The 19,998-nt window shown below is 34.1% G+C and overlaps 1 protein-coding gene across 1 annotated transcript in view; it reads right to left on the reverse strand.

The window, feature by feature from the left end:
* The window catches only part of LOC111056912 (zinc finger protein 287), a 387,293-nt gene extending 367,534 nt beyond the window's left edge, over positions 1-19,759 (reverse strand). Inside the window, exon 1 of the mRNA XM_039426996.1 lies at positions 18,074-19,759. Within this exon, the coding sequence (XP_039282930.1) occupies positions 18,074-18,088 (15 nt within the window). The 5' untranslated portion in view covers positions 18,089-19,759. The remainder of the gene's footprint in view (positions 1-18,073) is intronic.
* Between the last annotated feature and the right edge of the window lie 239 nt (positions 19,760-19,998).

The following is a 19,998-nucleotide window of genomic DNA, read 5'->3' on the forward strand; positions in this document are numbered from 1 at the left end:
TTTCTTTGATATGCAAGAGCTTGATTCTGTATATAGCGGAGAACTGGACGGACATCCAACAAGATTACTGAAGCCATAAACAATTTATATGCGTATAAAAAAATGAATGGAAATTCCTCTGACGAGTAACGTCAAAAGACTGTTATGAGATCAATGAAATAAATAATATTAGAAAATCTTTCCAGAGTTGGAATTTGTCTCAACTTATTAACATAACACCCATCATTTTTATTTTCGGCAAGAAACACATGGAATATGAACACTTCTCAACAAAAGTTAGTTTATGTTAATATTATTAGACATCTATCATAATTTATTGTTACTTTATTGGGTTAACATGCCAATAAAGATTGAGAGCTAGGAAAGAAACAAGATAAAACCCTGCCTGCTTTTTCATTATTGACCAGCGTTTGAAACAGTTTCTGAAGTCTGCGGTAGATGGCAATAGTTACTGCGTTAAGTAGGCCTACAACTTTTTGAATTGCAAGCCCTCTGATTGGTGAATAAATAATTATAAGAGAGGTATTCACAAATTCAACCCTTAGTAACTTGACGATACCAGTAGATGATAGTGGGTGAAGCACTACTTATCAAACTATTGCAAGCTTCCTAGCTATAAAGAGGTCCACGTTATAATGACAGTAGTTGATAAACTTTGATGTTGCTATCCTTGTCTATCATTCAACAAAGCAGTTAGTACTATCCTTTTCTAGCTCCGCAACGATGCCAAAACTGTTTTTGACAATGTATAAATATAATTAATCAAGGCAGACAAACGGCAACGCTGTTCTCCTATCTTTATCCACTGACATTATAACGTGGACCTCACTATAGCAGCTAGCACACTTCTGATTAAACTCTGTTTTGAGACGTACTTCTGGATAATTCCAGTAGATGATGGCAGTTTCTGAGTACGAATTACCTTTCTTCGTTCATAGATGGTGGAATTAAAATCATAATTAGAATAATTATGCATTCACTCATTGTTGTAACTTGTTTCATGAATATAACGTTATACGTTATTTGTTACGTAACTTGTTATACGTTGGTTGTTATTATTATGCATCGAATAGTGTCCCTTCTATTTTATTATAATTCTAAATTAACATCTATAATGTTCTAAAAGGGTTTATTTCCTAGTTATATTGCCCATTTATTAGATTCCTTATTTGATTATTAGACCTATTACGAGCAAAACAATGATATTGCTTTTGATATATTTTAAATTAGTCATTTGAATCAGTCATATGAATTAATCAGTCATTTTTATTCTGTTAAACTTCATTTTCATTCGACCTTGGAGTTGAAAACCTGGAATAAGGTTTTTAACGTGTAAAGGAATGAAGAGGATTTACATTGGGGTGTAGAAATGAAGTTATAAGGGAATAATGATGAGGAGGGAACAGTATTGAAAAATAAGGAAATGGAAAGAGAAGGAAAATATTACACGTCAGTGGAAGTGAATGACAGGAGCAACATCCGTAATGGAGAATGAGATAAATGTACTGGGTACTTCCTAGTAATTGAAACCTCAGACCTGACATTACTACACAAAACAACATAAGGGAATAACAGGAAGTCACAGTCTTGAATTTTAGCGCTGAAGGTTTTTCAATTCACTTTGATCTGATACGGGGATACCACATAGCTTTATCTATCATGAAAATTGATCTATCTTACAAGTACAAACTGGATTTTCAATTTCAATTAGATACAGTATTGATTTGGCATAATAATATTTAGCACGATGACAATGATACATTACTTTGGAGAATCTTCTATCTGCAACGAATAATATTGAGGTATCTCTCAATGTATCAATAATATATCTTTCATAATATATCTTGGATTCTTGCAATAATTGTATTTATTGATTATATCTCAGAATAAATCGTTGTCTCAAGCAAAACTCTCAACCCCAAAGTATAACACTATGAATGATGTCATTACTGCTCGCTATTGTTTCATAGTTGTCTCATATTTTATGACCCAGACAGGACGTTCCCTTCTCCAATAAAATCAGAGCACTCACACCACAAGTGCACTCCATTTAAACTGATTAATACCGAAACTCTCAAGGTTTCATCACAGACTTGAATCTATCTATCCGTCTCTATTTGTGGACCATATGCAAACACCATTCGATCCCAGAAGCTTCATTAATTAACTTGATTAGAGGGACGTTTTTAATATTTAATCACTCTCTTCAGTAGACTACAATAAAATAATGTGAGTCACAGACGAAGAAACGACACTGTTTTTTCGTTTAATTAGCTGAACAATTCAGTCATTGTCACATGTTCTAGGCATCCATCCAACAACTAATAATTTCTCATCGTGCTGCAGAATAACTGGCTACTGGCTGCCTTCTCGAAATCAGACAAGAATAGCTATGGATAATTGTTTTCAGCTTGGTTACAAGTTGTTTGGCCCACCAGGGTCCAGAAGAAGAGAGCTGGATATATATATTATATTCAGGGCAAATTGGAAATGAGTTGTAGTATAACCTGGACGGGTAGGCCTATGGAGAGGGGACGACTGTGATACAGTATGAAAACTCATAGTGCCGGTTGCACAAAAGCCAGTTAAATTTTAACCTTGATTAATTACACGAGAGCAAATCAGAGAAGCCGTCTTTTCAAAAAGTCTTCTCTGATTGGTTCTCGTAAAATTAATCACGGTTAAAATTTAACCGGCTTTTGTGCAACCGGGCAATATACTTCTTCACGTGAAGTTGGGATTCAATACTTGAATTACTGCAAATGATGCCTATACTGGAAGGAGATGTTACTGAACGGGTAAAGAGATTGGATGTTCAATGCATTCAATTGATGGAGCCTCTGTAAAATTCAAATTATTACTTGCTAGTAGGCCCTAACGGAAGGGCTAGCAAATTATTACTTGTTGGTAGGCCCTAACGGAAGGGCTAGCAAATTATTACTTGCTAGTAGGCCCTAACGGAAGGGCTAGCAAATTATTACTTGTTGGTAGGCCCTAACGGAAGGGCTAGCAAATTATTACTTGCTAGTAGGCCCTAACTTGAGGCTGTTCGGAACGGTACACTTTTTTATTATTATTTTAAATTGCATAATCTCTTCCAATATAATTGTTAAGATCATCATAAGAGTGAGAAAAAGTGGCAAATGAAATTTTTAAGTGATCTAATAAGCGAGTTATGGGTTATTGAAAAGCTAACTTACCAGATTCCGTTTCCTTTCCAGATCATAAACGGTTCCGACTATATTATTAGAACTTCTCTTATAAATTAAAAAAATATATCTCTCCAAGCTAAAACATTTTATTCCCCAAATAAAAGTAAATTCATAATTAAAAAAATAACATTTTCTGTAAATTCGATAACTTGTTCATTTTGGCATTAATCGCGAAAAAACGCACATTATATTATAACAAAGCCGATGATATGCTGAATGAATTAAAAAAACTCCAATGGAAAATTCGTAACCGTTTATGATCTGGAAAGGAAAAGGAGTTTAGCACTTCAACAACCCACAACTCGCCTATTGGACCACTTAAAAATTTCAGTTGCCACTTTTTCTCACTCTTATGATGATCTTAAAAATTATATTAAAAAAGATTATCCAATTTGGATAAAAAAATCTGGTGTGGTACACTCACACAACTTTCCTTGCTCATTGAACTGTAAGCCCCGTTCTTAAACGAGAATAATAATTTAGGGGAATAACATAATGACGATTGGCGGCAACATTTTATTTGAAACTATGATCAGACTTCTGTATATGTGTATATATAATTGTTTTCAGAGTACTTTTTCCTTTGTGTAAATTGTGAAATTCTATGATTTTTTTAGAAGTCGTCAAAACAGCTGTTCTACAGATGAAATATCTCGACTATGTGTTCTTTTTATGAACTGCTCTACCTACCTACCTCATGCACGAGAAGGAGGTTACAAAGTCCATTTCTCAAGGATGGGGTGGACCCCCCATTAGTTTCCCAGAAAGGAGACTCATGCCAGTTAATAGAGCTGATAAATAGCTATACAGGATATGAATTTGAAAAAAGTCATTTTCCTACAGTTACGTTGAAAAGTGGCCATTGCTGCACTGATTACAGAACGCAAAGAATCACTTTTCCGCTCTAGTGCGGGAAAAATTTTTCTGCACTCCAGATTTGCAACATGGCAACGCAAAATACTTAGTAGGTTATATGGAGCAACAGTGCAGCAAAATCAAAATGAAGTTGGTAACAGTGACTGGGCTGCTATAGTGAGCAGAGGTGCAACGAAGCACAACGCGCAAATTATTAAGTATATATATTATAACCAAGGACAACGAGGACTTGAGGATTTTAGGATTAAGGTTTTTATCAATAATAAAATTACATAGAAAAACATTTGATGCATTTCAGGCAATTTTACCCATAATTACCCACTTTTCATATTCAATGGTAACTGTAGCAAAAACTTAATGTGAAATACGTGCGCAAAGTTCCTCTGCTGCACTCAAGAAACCATTCCACCCTCGCCTTCTTTCGGTGCAGCAAACTGTCACTTTGCGCACTAGTTGCACAAATAACTATTTTGAGAAAGTCGTGAAAAACATGGTTTCTTAGTAATTATCCGCCATTTTTCTCAAGAATATTACGGAGTTCCTGCAATTTTCCCAGAAATGAAACTCATGTCAGTTTATAGGGCTTATAAATGGTGTAATCCATGGTATAAATTTGGAGAAAATCGTTAGAGCCGTTTTCCAGAAAACCTTGAAAAACATGGTTTTTTAGTGATTATCTTCCATTTTTCTCAAGAATATTACGGAGCTCCTGCAATTTTCTTAGAAATGAGACTCATGACAGTTGATAGGGCTTATAAATAGCTATCCATGGTATAAATTTGAAGAAAATCGTTAGAGCCGTTTTTGAGAAAACCGTGAAAAACATGGTTATTCAGTAATTATCCGCCATTTTTTCCGCCATTTTGAATTCAATTTTAATGAATTTCTTATTGTCAGATCCTCATGGTATAAGGACCTTAAGTTCAAAATTTCAAGTCAATCGGTTGATTAGGAATGGAGTTATCGTGTTCACAGACATACACACATACACACACACACACACACACACCCAAAAATCATGTTTTTGGACTCGGGGGTCCTTGAAACGTATAGAAAACTTGAAATCGGGGTACCTTAATTTCTTTTGGAAAGCAATACTTTCCTTACCTTTAATACACCTGTGTATTTTTAATACACCTCTTTTGGTTGTGGTTTTTTTTATAGAACTGGTTCAATAGAGCGCTATTACTAATACCGTTCCCAGTGAAATGAAATGAAAAACGAATAACAAAATTGGGAGAAATAGAAGAAAATATCAGAGAATAATCGGTCAATATCATACTTTCCTTACCTATGGTAATAGGGCAAGGAAAGTAAAAAACAAATAACCAAGATCGAGCACCTATTTACGTCCAATCAAATACGCGTTCAAATGATGCGCCTCTTGTTTGTGAATATTAGTGGCTGGACTGGAATTCCAAATATAATTAATTCAGTTTTGCTATGAATTGAATGAATGAAAGAATTTCTAGCTTTAGAGAGTATTGTTCCTGCCACATATGAATAAAATTATTCCTATAATATAGAGAACATAATATTATTAAATTATCATTATTTGTGTTCTTTGAAAAACTTGTAAAAAGTTCAGACAATTCAGAGGATTTTGAAAGTAGTTGATTTTTACAATATTTTTAGTAACTTCATCACACACATAATAAATGGAGCATAATTTATTATATTCATTACAAGTAGAACATGGATATCTATAACATGTTTCTAATAGCTACTCTAATCAGCTATGTTACTCCAGACCTGTGTTCAATTAATAGATGCAATAAACTGGTACGTTTATTAATGAATCTTAGCCTTTTATATGTTGGTAAGTTGATGTGTATGACGAATGAAAGTTATGTTTTTTTTCTATCTATCTTTCTTGAAAATGATGGAAGAAAGATTCTGATTTCGGATTTGGATTCAGCGACCCCAAATTCTTTATGATGTAAGTCCCGTTTTCGAAAATATCCGAAAACAAGGAAGTTGTGGCTGTTTTTAATAAAGCTTTCTATTATCATATAATTATACGGTAAAAACGAACAGGTACTGTACTATACAGTACGTATGTACTGAAGCTATTATAATACAACTTACACTGTATTCGTGTAGGAAATTTGGTGGGATAATTCATCCTGATTTCTGAAAATACCCAAAAATAAGGGAGGAAGATAACTTTGAAAAACCAACGTTTTCCTGCCGATTGACAAAACAGATTAGAAATAATTATTCTAAGAAATATAATGTCTTGAACTAAAAACGTGTAACAGATATTATCCAGATCACTATTCAAGTTATCAAGCTTTTCATGAATTCATTTGTCTCCCCATGGCAGTAGGTTTGCGCCCAACGTTTTCACTTGAACATTTCTGTGATAATTATTAAATTATGAAAGAACACATTATAGTATTGATCTTCTAAATCCAGTTACGTGCACATCGATTTCCGTAAAGTTGATTTTTACCGTTCCTATGAATTCTACCAGGTTCAGCGCAACTTCTTAAATATCATTATGTTTGATTCAACAGAATTCATAAGAACGGCAAAAAATCGAATAACAAAAAAGCCGAAGTTTGTGTCGACGGTATACGACATAGAAAGCAAAAGCTCGCGCTTGGTCCATAGTTCTACGACTGAGGATTTCATTCTTTAATAAAAAATAAAACGATATTCCGGTGTCAAAAGCATCAAAGTCGCCAGGCTGGTCTGGACTATTCATGACTTTCTGAGTATGCATTATCCACTCAGCAGTTCTAATACAAACACAGACATCAGTTTCGTTTTAGTTGGAATAGAATGAGATTTTTTATTCTTTCAGTTCCTATTATGACCGTAGATCGATTCAGATCACCACAATGTTTATACTGTGTGTTCATAATAGATTTTTCTGATTGTTGCAAAGAAATATTTTGGATTTATATTCAACTATTTGAAACTGATAAATTAGATTGTTGAATGACAATTGAAATTCAGTGAAGTTTACTTGTCCTTTTCCTCGTATTTTATTGGGTGATGAGTGGAGGCGATTCATGAGTTCATATTTGGATTCATCTTTTCAAAGTTTAATTTTTTTTGAACTTTTATAAATTAAAAATGTTCATATGTCTCTTCGTGAGGCAGGAGTATTGTTATCTTTGTACGTTTACTATTTAATCATATGATTTCAAATTGAAATTATAACCTCATTCTTTTTTGAAACTTTTATTTGTAAAAAATTGGGAGAAGAAAGTTTTGGGCCATGCCTGTTTCGTTTTCCCGATCATATTTTATTGTAATTATGATTTGTAATTATAAATGACATAAATAAAATAATAATAATAATGGAAAGCTATATTAAAAACAGCTATAACTCCCTTGTTTTCGGGTATTTTTGAAAATGGGACTTACGCTTTAAAGAATTTGGGGTCGCTGAATCCAAATACGAAATCTTTCATCTATATTTTTAAGGAAGTTAGACTTTGAGAAAAAGTGATGAGTCATACTTTGAGCAATCGTCGGCGTAATTGTTGGATCCGTCGGCTTATTAATATGTAAGATCCCCATGTGAAAGCACAGTAGAGCTGCGTAATATGAAATATGATCTTCAGGAGCCAGGATTCTGCCGTGTGAGAGAGGCCGTAGGTTATCTAGCATTCTTATAAATAGGTTCTCAACATAGTGGCGAGCGGTAGTCTACTCTGAAAAATTGGTGTAACAGAGTATATTCCCCACTATAATAAATAGTAAGTTTGAAGTGGGAGGGAGGATTCACTAGAAAAAAATACCTCTACCTTGACGATTTTAATGTCCCAATATATACCAATATATTAACTTTCCTTGATGATTCCATCTTCACAATATAAGCTTACAGATAACTTAATAGAAAGTAGAAAACATACTAACTTCCATAATATATTGATTTGAATTGAAAATAATAGAATTATTAATGATTGTCGAGAACTATTCATTGAATCTCAATTCAGAATGTAAGAAACTCACCAGTCCAGTATGATCCACATCTTGTATTAAATTTGGGAGGTCAGGTGATTGATTGCCTTCCAATGTTCACTACCTCTCTTTTCTCCTCGGCAAAACGTGAAGAAAAAGCCGTTTTAAGAGACTCCTTTTTATCAAACAAGGCGAAGGCATTGTAATACTTTCATTCTCAAACACAAAGCAAACTTCACTAATATTATCACACTCTTCCATTTAAAACACCCCGATTGAAACAAATTTGTTCTCGTTTAAAAGCACAGTAGCACACAGCGCACAAGCATATAAGCACACGAGCATATAATAGCATCAGTAACCAGACTCCACTACCACTACTCAACTCAACTACTGAAAGACTGAAAGTGAAAACTGAACAACATAACAGAAAACGGTTTGGGATTGACAGGGCTGACAATCGACTAATTGCGATCTCATCCATTTTATACGTTTCATTAATTCAGTTATATACAGCTCAGGTTGGCAATACTAGTTTTTGAATTAATTCGTTCAAGATCGAGTAGCTTCGTGTAACTTCGTTTAGTGACTAACCTATTTTATTATTTTTATGCAATCCACTTCCAGTCGCAGCTTAACCATTCTCCCACTCTTCCCCACCACCAGCCTATCGAACCCAGCAGAGTTGACATTGATCAGAGTGATTCATTTATCATCGCTGACTGAACAGAACTTGCGACTTGCAATAGAATGCAACCGCTAGCAGTTTCCACTCGTATCTTATTATTTGATCTGACTAGCGTCTAGCCACTAGCCGTGCAGGCGTCTATGTGTAGATTATTAATGGGTCTAGCTGTAGATTTTTCCGGACCAACGTAACCACCCATTGTTCCAAGGCAATTACTACAAAGTAGTTGAATTTAGTAATCAAAAGAATTTGTGGTTGAATGTGTGGTGTTGAATTTAGTGGTAACAAAAGTATTTGATACCGGTTTTCTAAATTCCGATAAGAAATAATATCAATGTTCAACTTTTCGAATAAAATATACTTTTTTCAATAGACGACGCACGACGCACAGTTTCACTTGCTTTATCTGATCGTTCAAACACGATTTTCTAAACTTAGAATTACTGTACTTGAAAATGACTGTAACTTGAGTAGAGCACGAGTATCCAGAATAGATTTTGTTGTAGTTATATATTACATTAAGACGTTTTTGCTTAGAGTAATACGGGCTAGATAAATCATGTATGGCGTAGAATGAGTAGAAAGCTATTGAATTCGATCATATGATTTGATGTGATATTCGATTACATGGCTACATAATCGAGCTGGAAACAGAACAGGCTTCAAGGGATCACTACTTGGGATCGAAAGAACAGTAGAATTCCAATGAATTGGGATTAAAATGAGAGGGAGTGAACTATCATCGTTCTTTCTTTAAAAGACAAGCATCAATAGTGATGCTTTAAAATAAAACAAGCAGAAAAACCAGATACTATAACGAATGTACGCATTTAGAGTCTAATAATCGTCAAAGTGTGACGTTATAGCAGTTAAGAATGCAAAGTGCACCTAAAAATAAATTTCGTCGACAACGTTGGCGCATAAAAATAAAATAAGTAACGCTGGAACTCAGCATACCCACACACGCACACATCTCCACATTAAGCAATACAATAGAGGAGACGGTGGTGGTGCTTGGTGAGTGGTGATCGGAGATAAATATGCGAAAATGATTGATGTAATGAAATTTAGAATGGGTGAAGTGACTGAAATATTGAAGTGATGATAGAATTCCAGGAAAATGAAATATTAAAAAAATTATAAGCAATGAAAGAGAATACTAATATTGATATTAATGCTTGAGGAAGAAATCATAATGAAGAAGATAGAGTGATGAACAAATATAATAAAGAAGGAGAGAGTGGATAGTGAATATCACAGAATGAGAATGGAAAAATAGAAAATAGAAAGCAAATTGAGAATGAAAGAAAGAGGAAAAATAGAATAATATGGAGGAGCAGAAGGAGAAGAAGGAGACAGAAAAAGAGGAGGAGGAGGAGAAGGATAAGGAAGTTGATGAAGGAAAAGAAACATAGGATAATATGGAGGAGGAAAAAGAAGACGTGAAGGAGGAGTGGAAGAAAACTAGGAGGAGAAGGATGAGGTAAGGTATGCATGCGGAGGAAAAGAAGAAAAAGACGAGGATGGACAATGATTCAAGAGTTCTTGTTGAAGGAAATGTATGAAGGGGAGATTAATAAGAAGACGAAAGAGGAGCACGAAGAACGAAAAATCTAAAGTGAGGCCCACATTATAATGGCAGTGTTTGATTAGCAATGGTATTGCTATCCTTGTCTATCATTCAACCAAGCGGATAGCAGTATCTCTTTCTCGCTTGGTTCTATTGCCAGATCGTCTTTTAACAATGTAGAATTAATAGTAAATTAAAAAATATTTCATCTTAATAATGAAAATACATTATGAAATTATTGAAAAATATAATTTTCTTGCCTAATAAAATATAATTGATTATTTTAAACGATAATGAACCGTTAATATTACATCAATAAACCTGTATCAGCTATCGTCTATAGAAGGCATTGACAAGAAAGAAGATCGGCAACGCTTTTCTCCTATCTTTCTCCTCTCACATTATAACGTGGACCTCAATATAAATGGAATATGAATAATATAAGGAAATAATCAAGGAGAAGGAGAACAAGAAAAACAACGAGGGCTCAAAGAGCAAACGCTAATAATAGGATGAGTATACTCAGGCAAAAAACAGCTGTCACAATAAGTAATAATTATATAGAAGATTGTAATGTCAATGAAGGAGAGGAAAGTGAAAATGAGAGGCAGAAAAATTAGTGGAGTGCACATCTTGTAGAAGAATCAGTTTGAGCAATAAAGAATGAATAAGGATAACATATCAAGAAAGGAAAATTGGATAGCACATTCGGAAAAGGGGTAAGGAATGGATAGTGATGATGAAGGGAAGGAAGAAGTGGAGAAGAGTGGAAGTAGGATAAAGTGATGGAGTTCATTCGCCCAACTAAATTTAAAAGTTGAACACATCAGTGCATTCCTAGCAGGAATGGCGAATGGCGGCATGGCGAACGTCAATGGGCAGAATGTCTTTGGCCTCTGAGGCCAAGCAGCAGCTGATAAATAATACAATGAGGTCGATGACCGAAAAATACAACTTCTGAGGGCGGAGAAAAAAGCGCAGCTCTCCAATTCCACTGAAATTGGAGAGAATAAACAGACACATATTTTTATGTTTTGATAGTAAACAGACGAAACACAGCGTTTGTTTATATTAGCATGAGCGTTAGCGTTTATTACCATAAGCAATACATAACAAAGCTGATGCAGGATAACAAAATAGCGTAAACCGGCTAATTAACATGACATTCAACAAATACATACATAACGTTATCAACGCTGTGCTCCACTATTATAGTATGACAGGCATTATCCGTTAATAATGAACAGTGAGTCGAATCTGAGAGCTTCTGAAGAATCTGCAACTCAATCATGTTCAGTTTGATGTCACTATTCTATTTAAGGTGTTACATTTTTTGTATAATATAATCATTTTACCGATTCCCTAAACCTGTCTTCAAACCAACCAAATTTTCCAAATATATAGTTAATAGTGTCACGGTGAGATTCGCCAAACATACTTGATAAACAACTTTCTATAATAATAAGCTAAACATTACAACTACCCACCTTTATTGGCTGTTGAAATAACAACAAAATCTATGATAATATTCATTTATTAAGATCCAGATTCACAAACAGTTGTAAGTTGTAAATGGTTTTCGAATAACCTAAAATGGCATAATGAATGTTTGTTTACAATAAGGGTTAGTTTCTCAATGCAAACTGAGCCGGCTACCTTATCAGTCAGCTGATAACCGGCGTGTCTGTTTCTGATTGTTGACTGCTTGCTTCGATTTTCAATTTTATTATATTGTTCATTGTACACTCTGACCTGCTGAAAAATCTGCTCATTGTTCCCCTATATTTGTTTTGCTTGTTTCCTCGTTTTTATTTGTAAAATTATCTATTCATTCTATATGGCACACCTGAGCACATTTCTTTAGTATAGCCATCCTATTGGTAGATTGGTTTTTTCTGACCAGAGATTGGTCATTAAACTGGTCATGTGACCTTTTCTTCTCTAAACCTAGCTTCTCAATTTATGAGAAGAAGGAGGAAGAAAAAGAGAGATTAACTGAGCACGCTAATGGAGAGTCGTTTGTAACTCCTATTTGTTATTTTTTGTCATTTTAAATGTTTCATTGTTAAATTTATGTAAGAGTACTGAATTCAATTTAGATGTAGCTCCCCGTAACGTTAGAATTTTATTTGTCACCAAATCTCAGTTAAAAAGGAATTATTAATTATTAAAATCGCGAGCCAATATAGAAGCCTAATATGATGCCATGGAGCCTGACAAAAGATGCCAGCCATGCAGTGAACAAATCTTCATGAGTGAGTGCGCGTATATTATGGGCCCATATTATGTGAGTGATTTATAATAATATAATTTCAAAATTTCTTCGAATCAATTTTCCATAGACAACCTGGTATATCGTTTGTAAAAATTCTGACGTTACACTGTCCAAACTTCAGTCGGGCAACCCTTGGGTGAAAGCACTACATGCTCATCCTTAATAAATTTATAGACTTGAAAGAACTCTTTAAAATTCAAATCATATTGTTTATGGGCTTAGCCCTACATTATCAAATTCACTTATTAATTATTGAACAAACAATATTCTTATATGATTTAGTAAATTTAAATAAATGCAACTTGTCATCACACATGTTGTTCCTTAGTGACCCTGTGTTCGACCTTGCTTATAGCTTATTTATTTGCTAATATATTCATTTCAGAGGTCAATAGTAACCCATCATCGAGTTACTTGATCCTGAGGAAATATAGTACAATTAATCCTTTGATCAATTGTCAGGAAAATAATCTAGTATACTCTATACATTTTTTCCTATTTCGTGTGACAAGGGTACTTCCCAAAACAGGAGTTAACCCTCAGATAAGTGATAAGTGCCGTCACCGACTGGAGACTGGTATTAAACACCACAATAGTTATAGTAGAATTAAGTAGTTCCTCATTGTGCCTGTTCCATGAAGTGCCCGATTTCCTGATCTGAGATCTATGAATTCTTTTTACATATTCTACTCAATAATGAAGAGTTGCTGATTTCAAAGTTTGACTTTTTTCAAATAACAAATCAATCATAATCGTTGGTGTAACAACTTCACATCCCTAGAAGGCTGAAAGCTCTCTTCAGTTGTAACATATTGAAATTTGGGTAGATATAAAAATCCCTAGCTGAAATATTAATAGGTCTGAGTAAAATAACTGGCTAATATCGCCAAAGAGATAACATAAAGATTAGATAACATCAGCTTGTCCTGGCTAAACTGTACAACAGCCTAAAAGGAATTGAAATAATTTTTTGCTAATATATAATATTATATAAAATATTGAAGGTTGAGGTTAGGCATAAGCATTTAGTGATCGGCGATCTAACGATCGACCGAGCCATGCAACGTAGAATCTGACCAAGCACCTTGGCAGAAATCTATTGCGGCAAAACGGTATGCAATTTGGAGGAACAAAAGGTCACGTGGCTAACTATTATGATGCATGAAACAAATAGTAACGTATAGAAAATTAACTAGCATGTAGAGGGCATATTTAAAAAACCTAATAAAAATAATTAAATGTATCCAGGAAATAGGAGGTTACCAAGCGCATGAATACTGAAACAATTTGCATGCACCAATCACATAATGGCAGTTGATAGGCGGCAATAGTATGCCGATTCAAAAATATTTATATATATTTCTACAAATGATTGGGATTTATATAAAATTGTTGTATAGTCTATGTTATGGGTATGGCCCGAAGGCAAAGAAATTATTAAACATACAACATAAGTAATAATTTAATATTTTAGTACGGTCTATTTGAACCTTAAATGGCGGAGGACTAGGATATTCAAATTTTATGTAAATTTGGAAGTCGGAAATGAGAATTGTAAAATTGAGAAAGGAGAACCGACACTCGCCTGCCAAATGCCACCATGAGAGGTCCCTAAATATTAGAGCGTAATACCTTGCTATAACTGTAAAAATTGAAAGTTAGATTGAATCACTAAATTTCTTATAAGACTTTGTGATGCTCTTATAAAGCAAGTCATTTTCATTTTTAAATAATTTTGTAACCCCTTGGAAGAGACGACTCCGGCTACCATAGTCCAGGACCACCAGGAGTTGGATCGACATCAGCAGCTCATAAGAAAATTTCGACACGTGAGTGAGAAATATTGAATTAGTGACAGGGCGCCCTCAGTGCTTCGAAATTACATAATAATCAAAGCTAGCTCGTCGAAAGGGTTTTCTTATAAATTAAGAATTTAGTAAAAAAAAAAAAATACTTGCGCAAGTAAATAAAGTATTAAAGGTATTTTATTAGAGGAGTAATGAGTCAGTACGTTTCAGAAATTCTAATAAATCAAAGAAGTATAAAATCTAGGCTGTTAATACATATTCATATGATCTTTAATTTTTGCAATATAATTTGCGATAGTTTGTTGTAGCTCTGATTCACTAGATGAATGGCTCTATTTATTCCGTCAGGTGCCGAATCTTGCACCCTGAGATAAAATATATATTCATTGCAAAGAAATCTATTAGATACTATAGAATTTAAGATATATATTCGGATTATTGGTTGCCAATTTATCAAGTTGATTTTAAGGAATCTATTTTTTATGGAATTGTCCAAGTCGACAAGTATTAGCAAGCTTATATCGCAGCTACATACAAAAGGATGCATATGATTATAAAATAAAAGCACATGGTAACGTTTCGTGCTATAAATTTAGAGAATAGTATTTAGCCTGTGATAGTTTACTGATTTCGATTATTGTTCTATTTTTATATTATATATTTTTATCGCTCTTTATATTTTTTGCCCTGATCTATTTTTGCAATATTTGTTAATATATGTATCAAATTGTTTATGGTGTGCAATTTATTTTAATTCCTCAATACTATAGGATAAGTACCATATATATATATATATTTATTTTTTAATGAATTATCAGAATTATAGTGGAAGCTCACATCTGGGCCTATAAAGATTTTTATGAGACTGTATCCTATTAAAAACCACGACCTAATTTTTATAATTATATTAAAATATTTCATGCTCTACCGACTGATGCCAAGCAGGAGGCTAATCGTTATTTAAATATAAAAAAATAACGTGACACAGTCCAGGATTTTCTTTGATCCTGGCAATCAACGATTTAAATATTCATGACAACTCATCCATCATTACATTTTCAATAACTCCAACTAATCCAATCATCCTATCAATTCATCTCATAAACTCATATCCAATATGAAATCGGCAATTCGGCATCCCATCTCAGAACACACGCAGCTCATGAATCGTACACGGTAAGTGGAAACCTATTTGTCATTACTCATCCATCCGTTGTTAAGAGCAGCTCGTTTCCCAGTGATGCTGTTCGGGGGATGGCTAAACGATCCTCTCGCATTACTTGCTGGTGTTATGTCCGAGCAATGTGATATACAGCGACACTTACAACTGAACTGGCCAAGTTTCACAGAAATGTTCAGCAGATCTGTCGCTCACAGAGTTAAAAGAGCAAAGCAGAGGAGCAGACACGTGTACGACCTTTGTTACTTATTCACCGTGAACCGTGCAAGCAGAGCGAGCCTTCCGGAGTCTGTTTGCAGGTGACAGCACACAAACGACTGACGGCAAATGAAAAGTTTGTGACAAGTTTACTGGCATTTCGTCACACTCACGCCAACAAATTGGCAATAAGGATCGTCAACTGTCTTCGTAGTTCTAAGAGATATTATTGTTTTCAGCGTTTTCATCAAGTGATCTGTTAGTTGGAGGTGAAACGGATATGATGAGGTATAAAACAGTATATTATACTGTATTATAATATTATGTGAGTTTGATTAAGATTCTGTGAAGAAAAACAATGTTTATGAAAGGAATTGGGATGAGGAATGATGAGCACTGCAACTCGAGTTACAGTAATTGAATGAAGTAGGAAAACCAAGTAGCATTTATAGTTGAAGTTTATTCTGGTATGAGATGGTGTGATTCGAATTATAATCTATGGTGAAAATTCAATCTTCAATTTTAAATGAAAATGAGAACATGTTATGAGGTTTTCGACTAAATAATTATTGAAAATACTAAATGGACAAAATACAGACTAGATGTGAATGGTGAAGCGCAAAATATGATAACTGAATGCTTGTACTACATAAAATAAGGATTTTGTACTAATAATCTTCTTGGACAGGCTCCAAGATTTGGTAGCAAGAAATAGACTCACACTGACAGCTTCCGTCAAAAGTCGATCGTTGAAGAAGTTCCTATTGTAGTTTATTAAGGTGGCAGTCAGTTGAAATATAATCTGGAGACAAAATCCATCGAAGTTGATAATAATTTCCACTTGAATTTCCAATAATAATTCTACTATAACCTGGAGATGAGAATGACTTTGATTTTTACAAACTAGAATCTAGTAGGTAATCGTTACATTCATAACGATTATCAAATTTTGAGATTATGAGTATTTATGAATAGTTCATAAAAAGTAAAAATTATTAGTATGAAAATGAATTTATTAAAATAAAAATTAATACTAAATAAGCTACTGACACCCAATTCAGATTCGTAGATTCAACTATTTTTCTAGGAATGATCTCAATATGAGCTCTAGGCTTTTTGCTGCATATAAATAATTGATATTTCGATATGAATATGGTGTCAATCCGATTTTGAGGCTTATATTTATCATTTTTGAAACTGATGAATATTATTTTATAGTCCGTGCGAAGTATGGAAGCAGCTATGTGGAACTGACATACTTCCAGTTAGACTATAATTTTAACGAATTATTGAACATATAGTGAGGCTTATTCTTATTCTTATTCTATTCTTGAAATATGCAGTATTTATAATATTGAATTCGGAAATAAATTTAATACAGCACAGGATAGGAAAATACACAATTGACAAGAGAAATGTTGCAAGTGAGCCAAACAATCGTACAGCTTTAGAACACAGGAAGTAGAAAATGAAGAAAAAATATCACAGTTTCCGCTCACAATTTAATCAACAGAGAACTCATTCTCTCTTGAATCTTGGGGAGTTTCAGTTCAAGTGTAAATGGATGGGAAACAAATGAGTTTGAAAGACTTGGAAATAAGTTACTTTTAACATGACTAAAATTCAAAAATAGCCGAAATTGCCTATTGAAATATAAAAAAAAAAAAAATAGTCAAAAAATTCAGGCTACTTCATAAAAACATTTTGGTGAATATTCTCTCATTATTATAATGTGAGAATTCAGTATTTTCACTTGAATAAGTAAACTGGCAATAAATTAGTATCTCATCTCATCACATCAACAAAAATGAGCAAATAAAGCTTAAGCATTCTCCCACAAATATGTATTATCTCCAATCAATTCCATGCTCTATAACACTATAAGTACCATGCTTATTCGCAGTGTGTATATTTTGGATAAATCTTTGATATTTGTAAAGTTTAGGCGGAATGCACACCAGAGAAACGCGTTTCGTGAAAAAAGTTTCAGGAAACGTGAAACGAAAGTTGCTCGCAATCGACTGATAAGATTAAGCAGGGAACGTCTCTTTTGTATGCATGCGCGAGTGAAACGGATTGCATGAAACAAGTTTCATAAAAGAGGGCTTCACGAAATGCGTTTCTCCGGTGTGCATCCCGCCTTAGTGCTATTCGATTTGGTTTATTTCGTTTCTTCACTTAATAATGGATGACCCATAACCTCATCAACTCTAGTACTTTAAATTAGACAAAAAAAAACGAGAGAATATCCAACAAAAATGTATTATTAATAATAATTATGATAATAATAGGATTAATTAGTTAATGCTTCAAGTTAACTGTAGTTCAATCATAGTATAGAAACTCACCAGCCAACTTAGCATTATGTGACTATCGCTTATTCCACCAAATATAACTAGAGCTGATTTCCAGTGTAATGTTTATTTGTACTAGCACTCTCACTTCTGTCCCCATCGCTGGACTATCATCACAATAACTCTACACGAATTCACACACTTCTCGTAGTGAACTTAGGGATATACCAAACATCAGCCATCGAATTTATTCCTATTAGCACTAGTTTATTGACGAAATTGAAACGGAGATCATATTATCATGTGAGATGGATGTGTCAGGGTCGGCGACTCCCGAGCCATTTCAGCGGGGGCTAAAATAACAAGGTTTAACAATATTGACTAGGAATAATTGCACTATACATCAACAACATTGAAATTGAAAATTCATACGAATTAACATTATAAAGCCGTTATCGGTGAAATTGTTCGCGAATGGGGTGCACTTGACGTAACAACTGAATGTGTCGATTGTTTTGAAATCACTGACAAATGGTCTCTTAATGATGTTAATTGTATTTTGACAATTTTCATCCAAATTTACAATTACTTCCATGATGGCGGATTAGAGAACGGTGATTTTCAATTGCAATGAGTTTAATAAACAACTGCTCCTGTTCAACAAACTAATAGATGTGTCCTGGTACTCCAAAAATAACTTGAACATGGAAGAGTTTATGATGTGAAGCTTCACATTGTTCCACAGTGATGAAAAATGTTTTGATTCGGATGAAATCGATTTCTATGTTTTTAATAATCATGGAACATCGAATGGGATAGGTTACCCAATATTCTTGTTTTTGTGTCCATTTCATTCCAGAAAATGACTTGTTAATATAATTATTGTCTTCCTTAGAATCAACAAAATTTCTCTAGAAAATTCCCCTAATTCTCAAGAAAAAATGTATTTCTCATTCAAATTCTGACGTTTATTGTGATTAGCAAAAATCCCATTCATCAAATAAAATTTGATCGTCTGGTGTTAATTGTATGTTTTTGTCGCTAATTGGTTATTTATCCTGTCTTCTATTTGAGAGAAAAATAATACATAATATATCTAATCGAGTGGTCTTTTAAAAGAGAAACAACAGATCAAAATCCTCCTACCACTTCCTATCCTATTTTTCAAAATTACAATCTCTAGTTTTTTTATAGCTATGTGACATCCATTCCTCGATAAAATGTAAGTTTGATTTCTCTATCCATAATACCAATACTTTTTCCACTAGAAATTAAATTCATTCGAGAACCAGATCAAACAAGAGAAGTCTCTCAGTCTCTCAATAACTTTCACAATATCTCTAACACAACGATAGTGAATCTCTCTTTCACATACTGTATTCTATTCAAATTGAAACTCATTCACTTCTACCACTATTTTTATCTTATCATGCAGATGTTACTAAAAAAAGGTTAATTAAGAAATTGGGTGATTGTCCTCTATTCTTGGACTTAGAGATGCTCCTGGAAGCAATTAATAAACATGATTTTCTTCTTTCAGATTCAATACCCTAATTGTCTCACATACTCCTGAAACTACCACACTCAATACTTGAATCATATACCACTAAAACATGTTCTATTACTTTAAAACTACTTCGAAAAATAAAACTTCAATGAACCCAACGGAACAACGTCCAAGTTCTCGCGCACATGCACAAAAGTTTCACGTCTCGAAGAAAACGCAGCGTCTGTGGTGACGTCGACCGACCAACTAGCCGCTCCGTCAAAGAGAGACGCCCACCTGTGCTCGAGCGCACGCACGCACATCAATTGCTCAACATCTATTTTGGACGCACACAGCTGTCGCGAATTCCTCCACCGTTTTCCTGCTCATTACTCAGACGCAGTTGCCCGCTGCCGTCGCGACGCGTCATTGTTTTCCCAATCCACCAAGGGCGGATCAGAACATCTCTCTCAAATTATAAACTAGCAAATTT

This window comes from Nilaparvata lugens, chromosome 4, assembly GCF_014356525.2.
Source record: "Nilaparvata lugens isolate BPH chromosome 4, ASM1435652v1, whole genome shotgun sequence".
Lineage (NCBI taxonomy): Eukaryota > Metazoa > Arthropoda > Insecta > Hemiptera > Delphacidae > Nilaparvata > Nilaparvata lugens.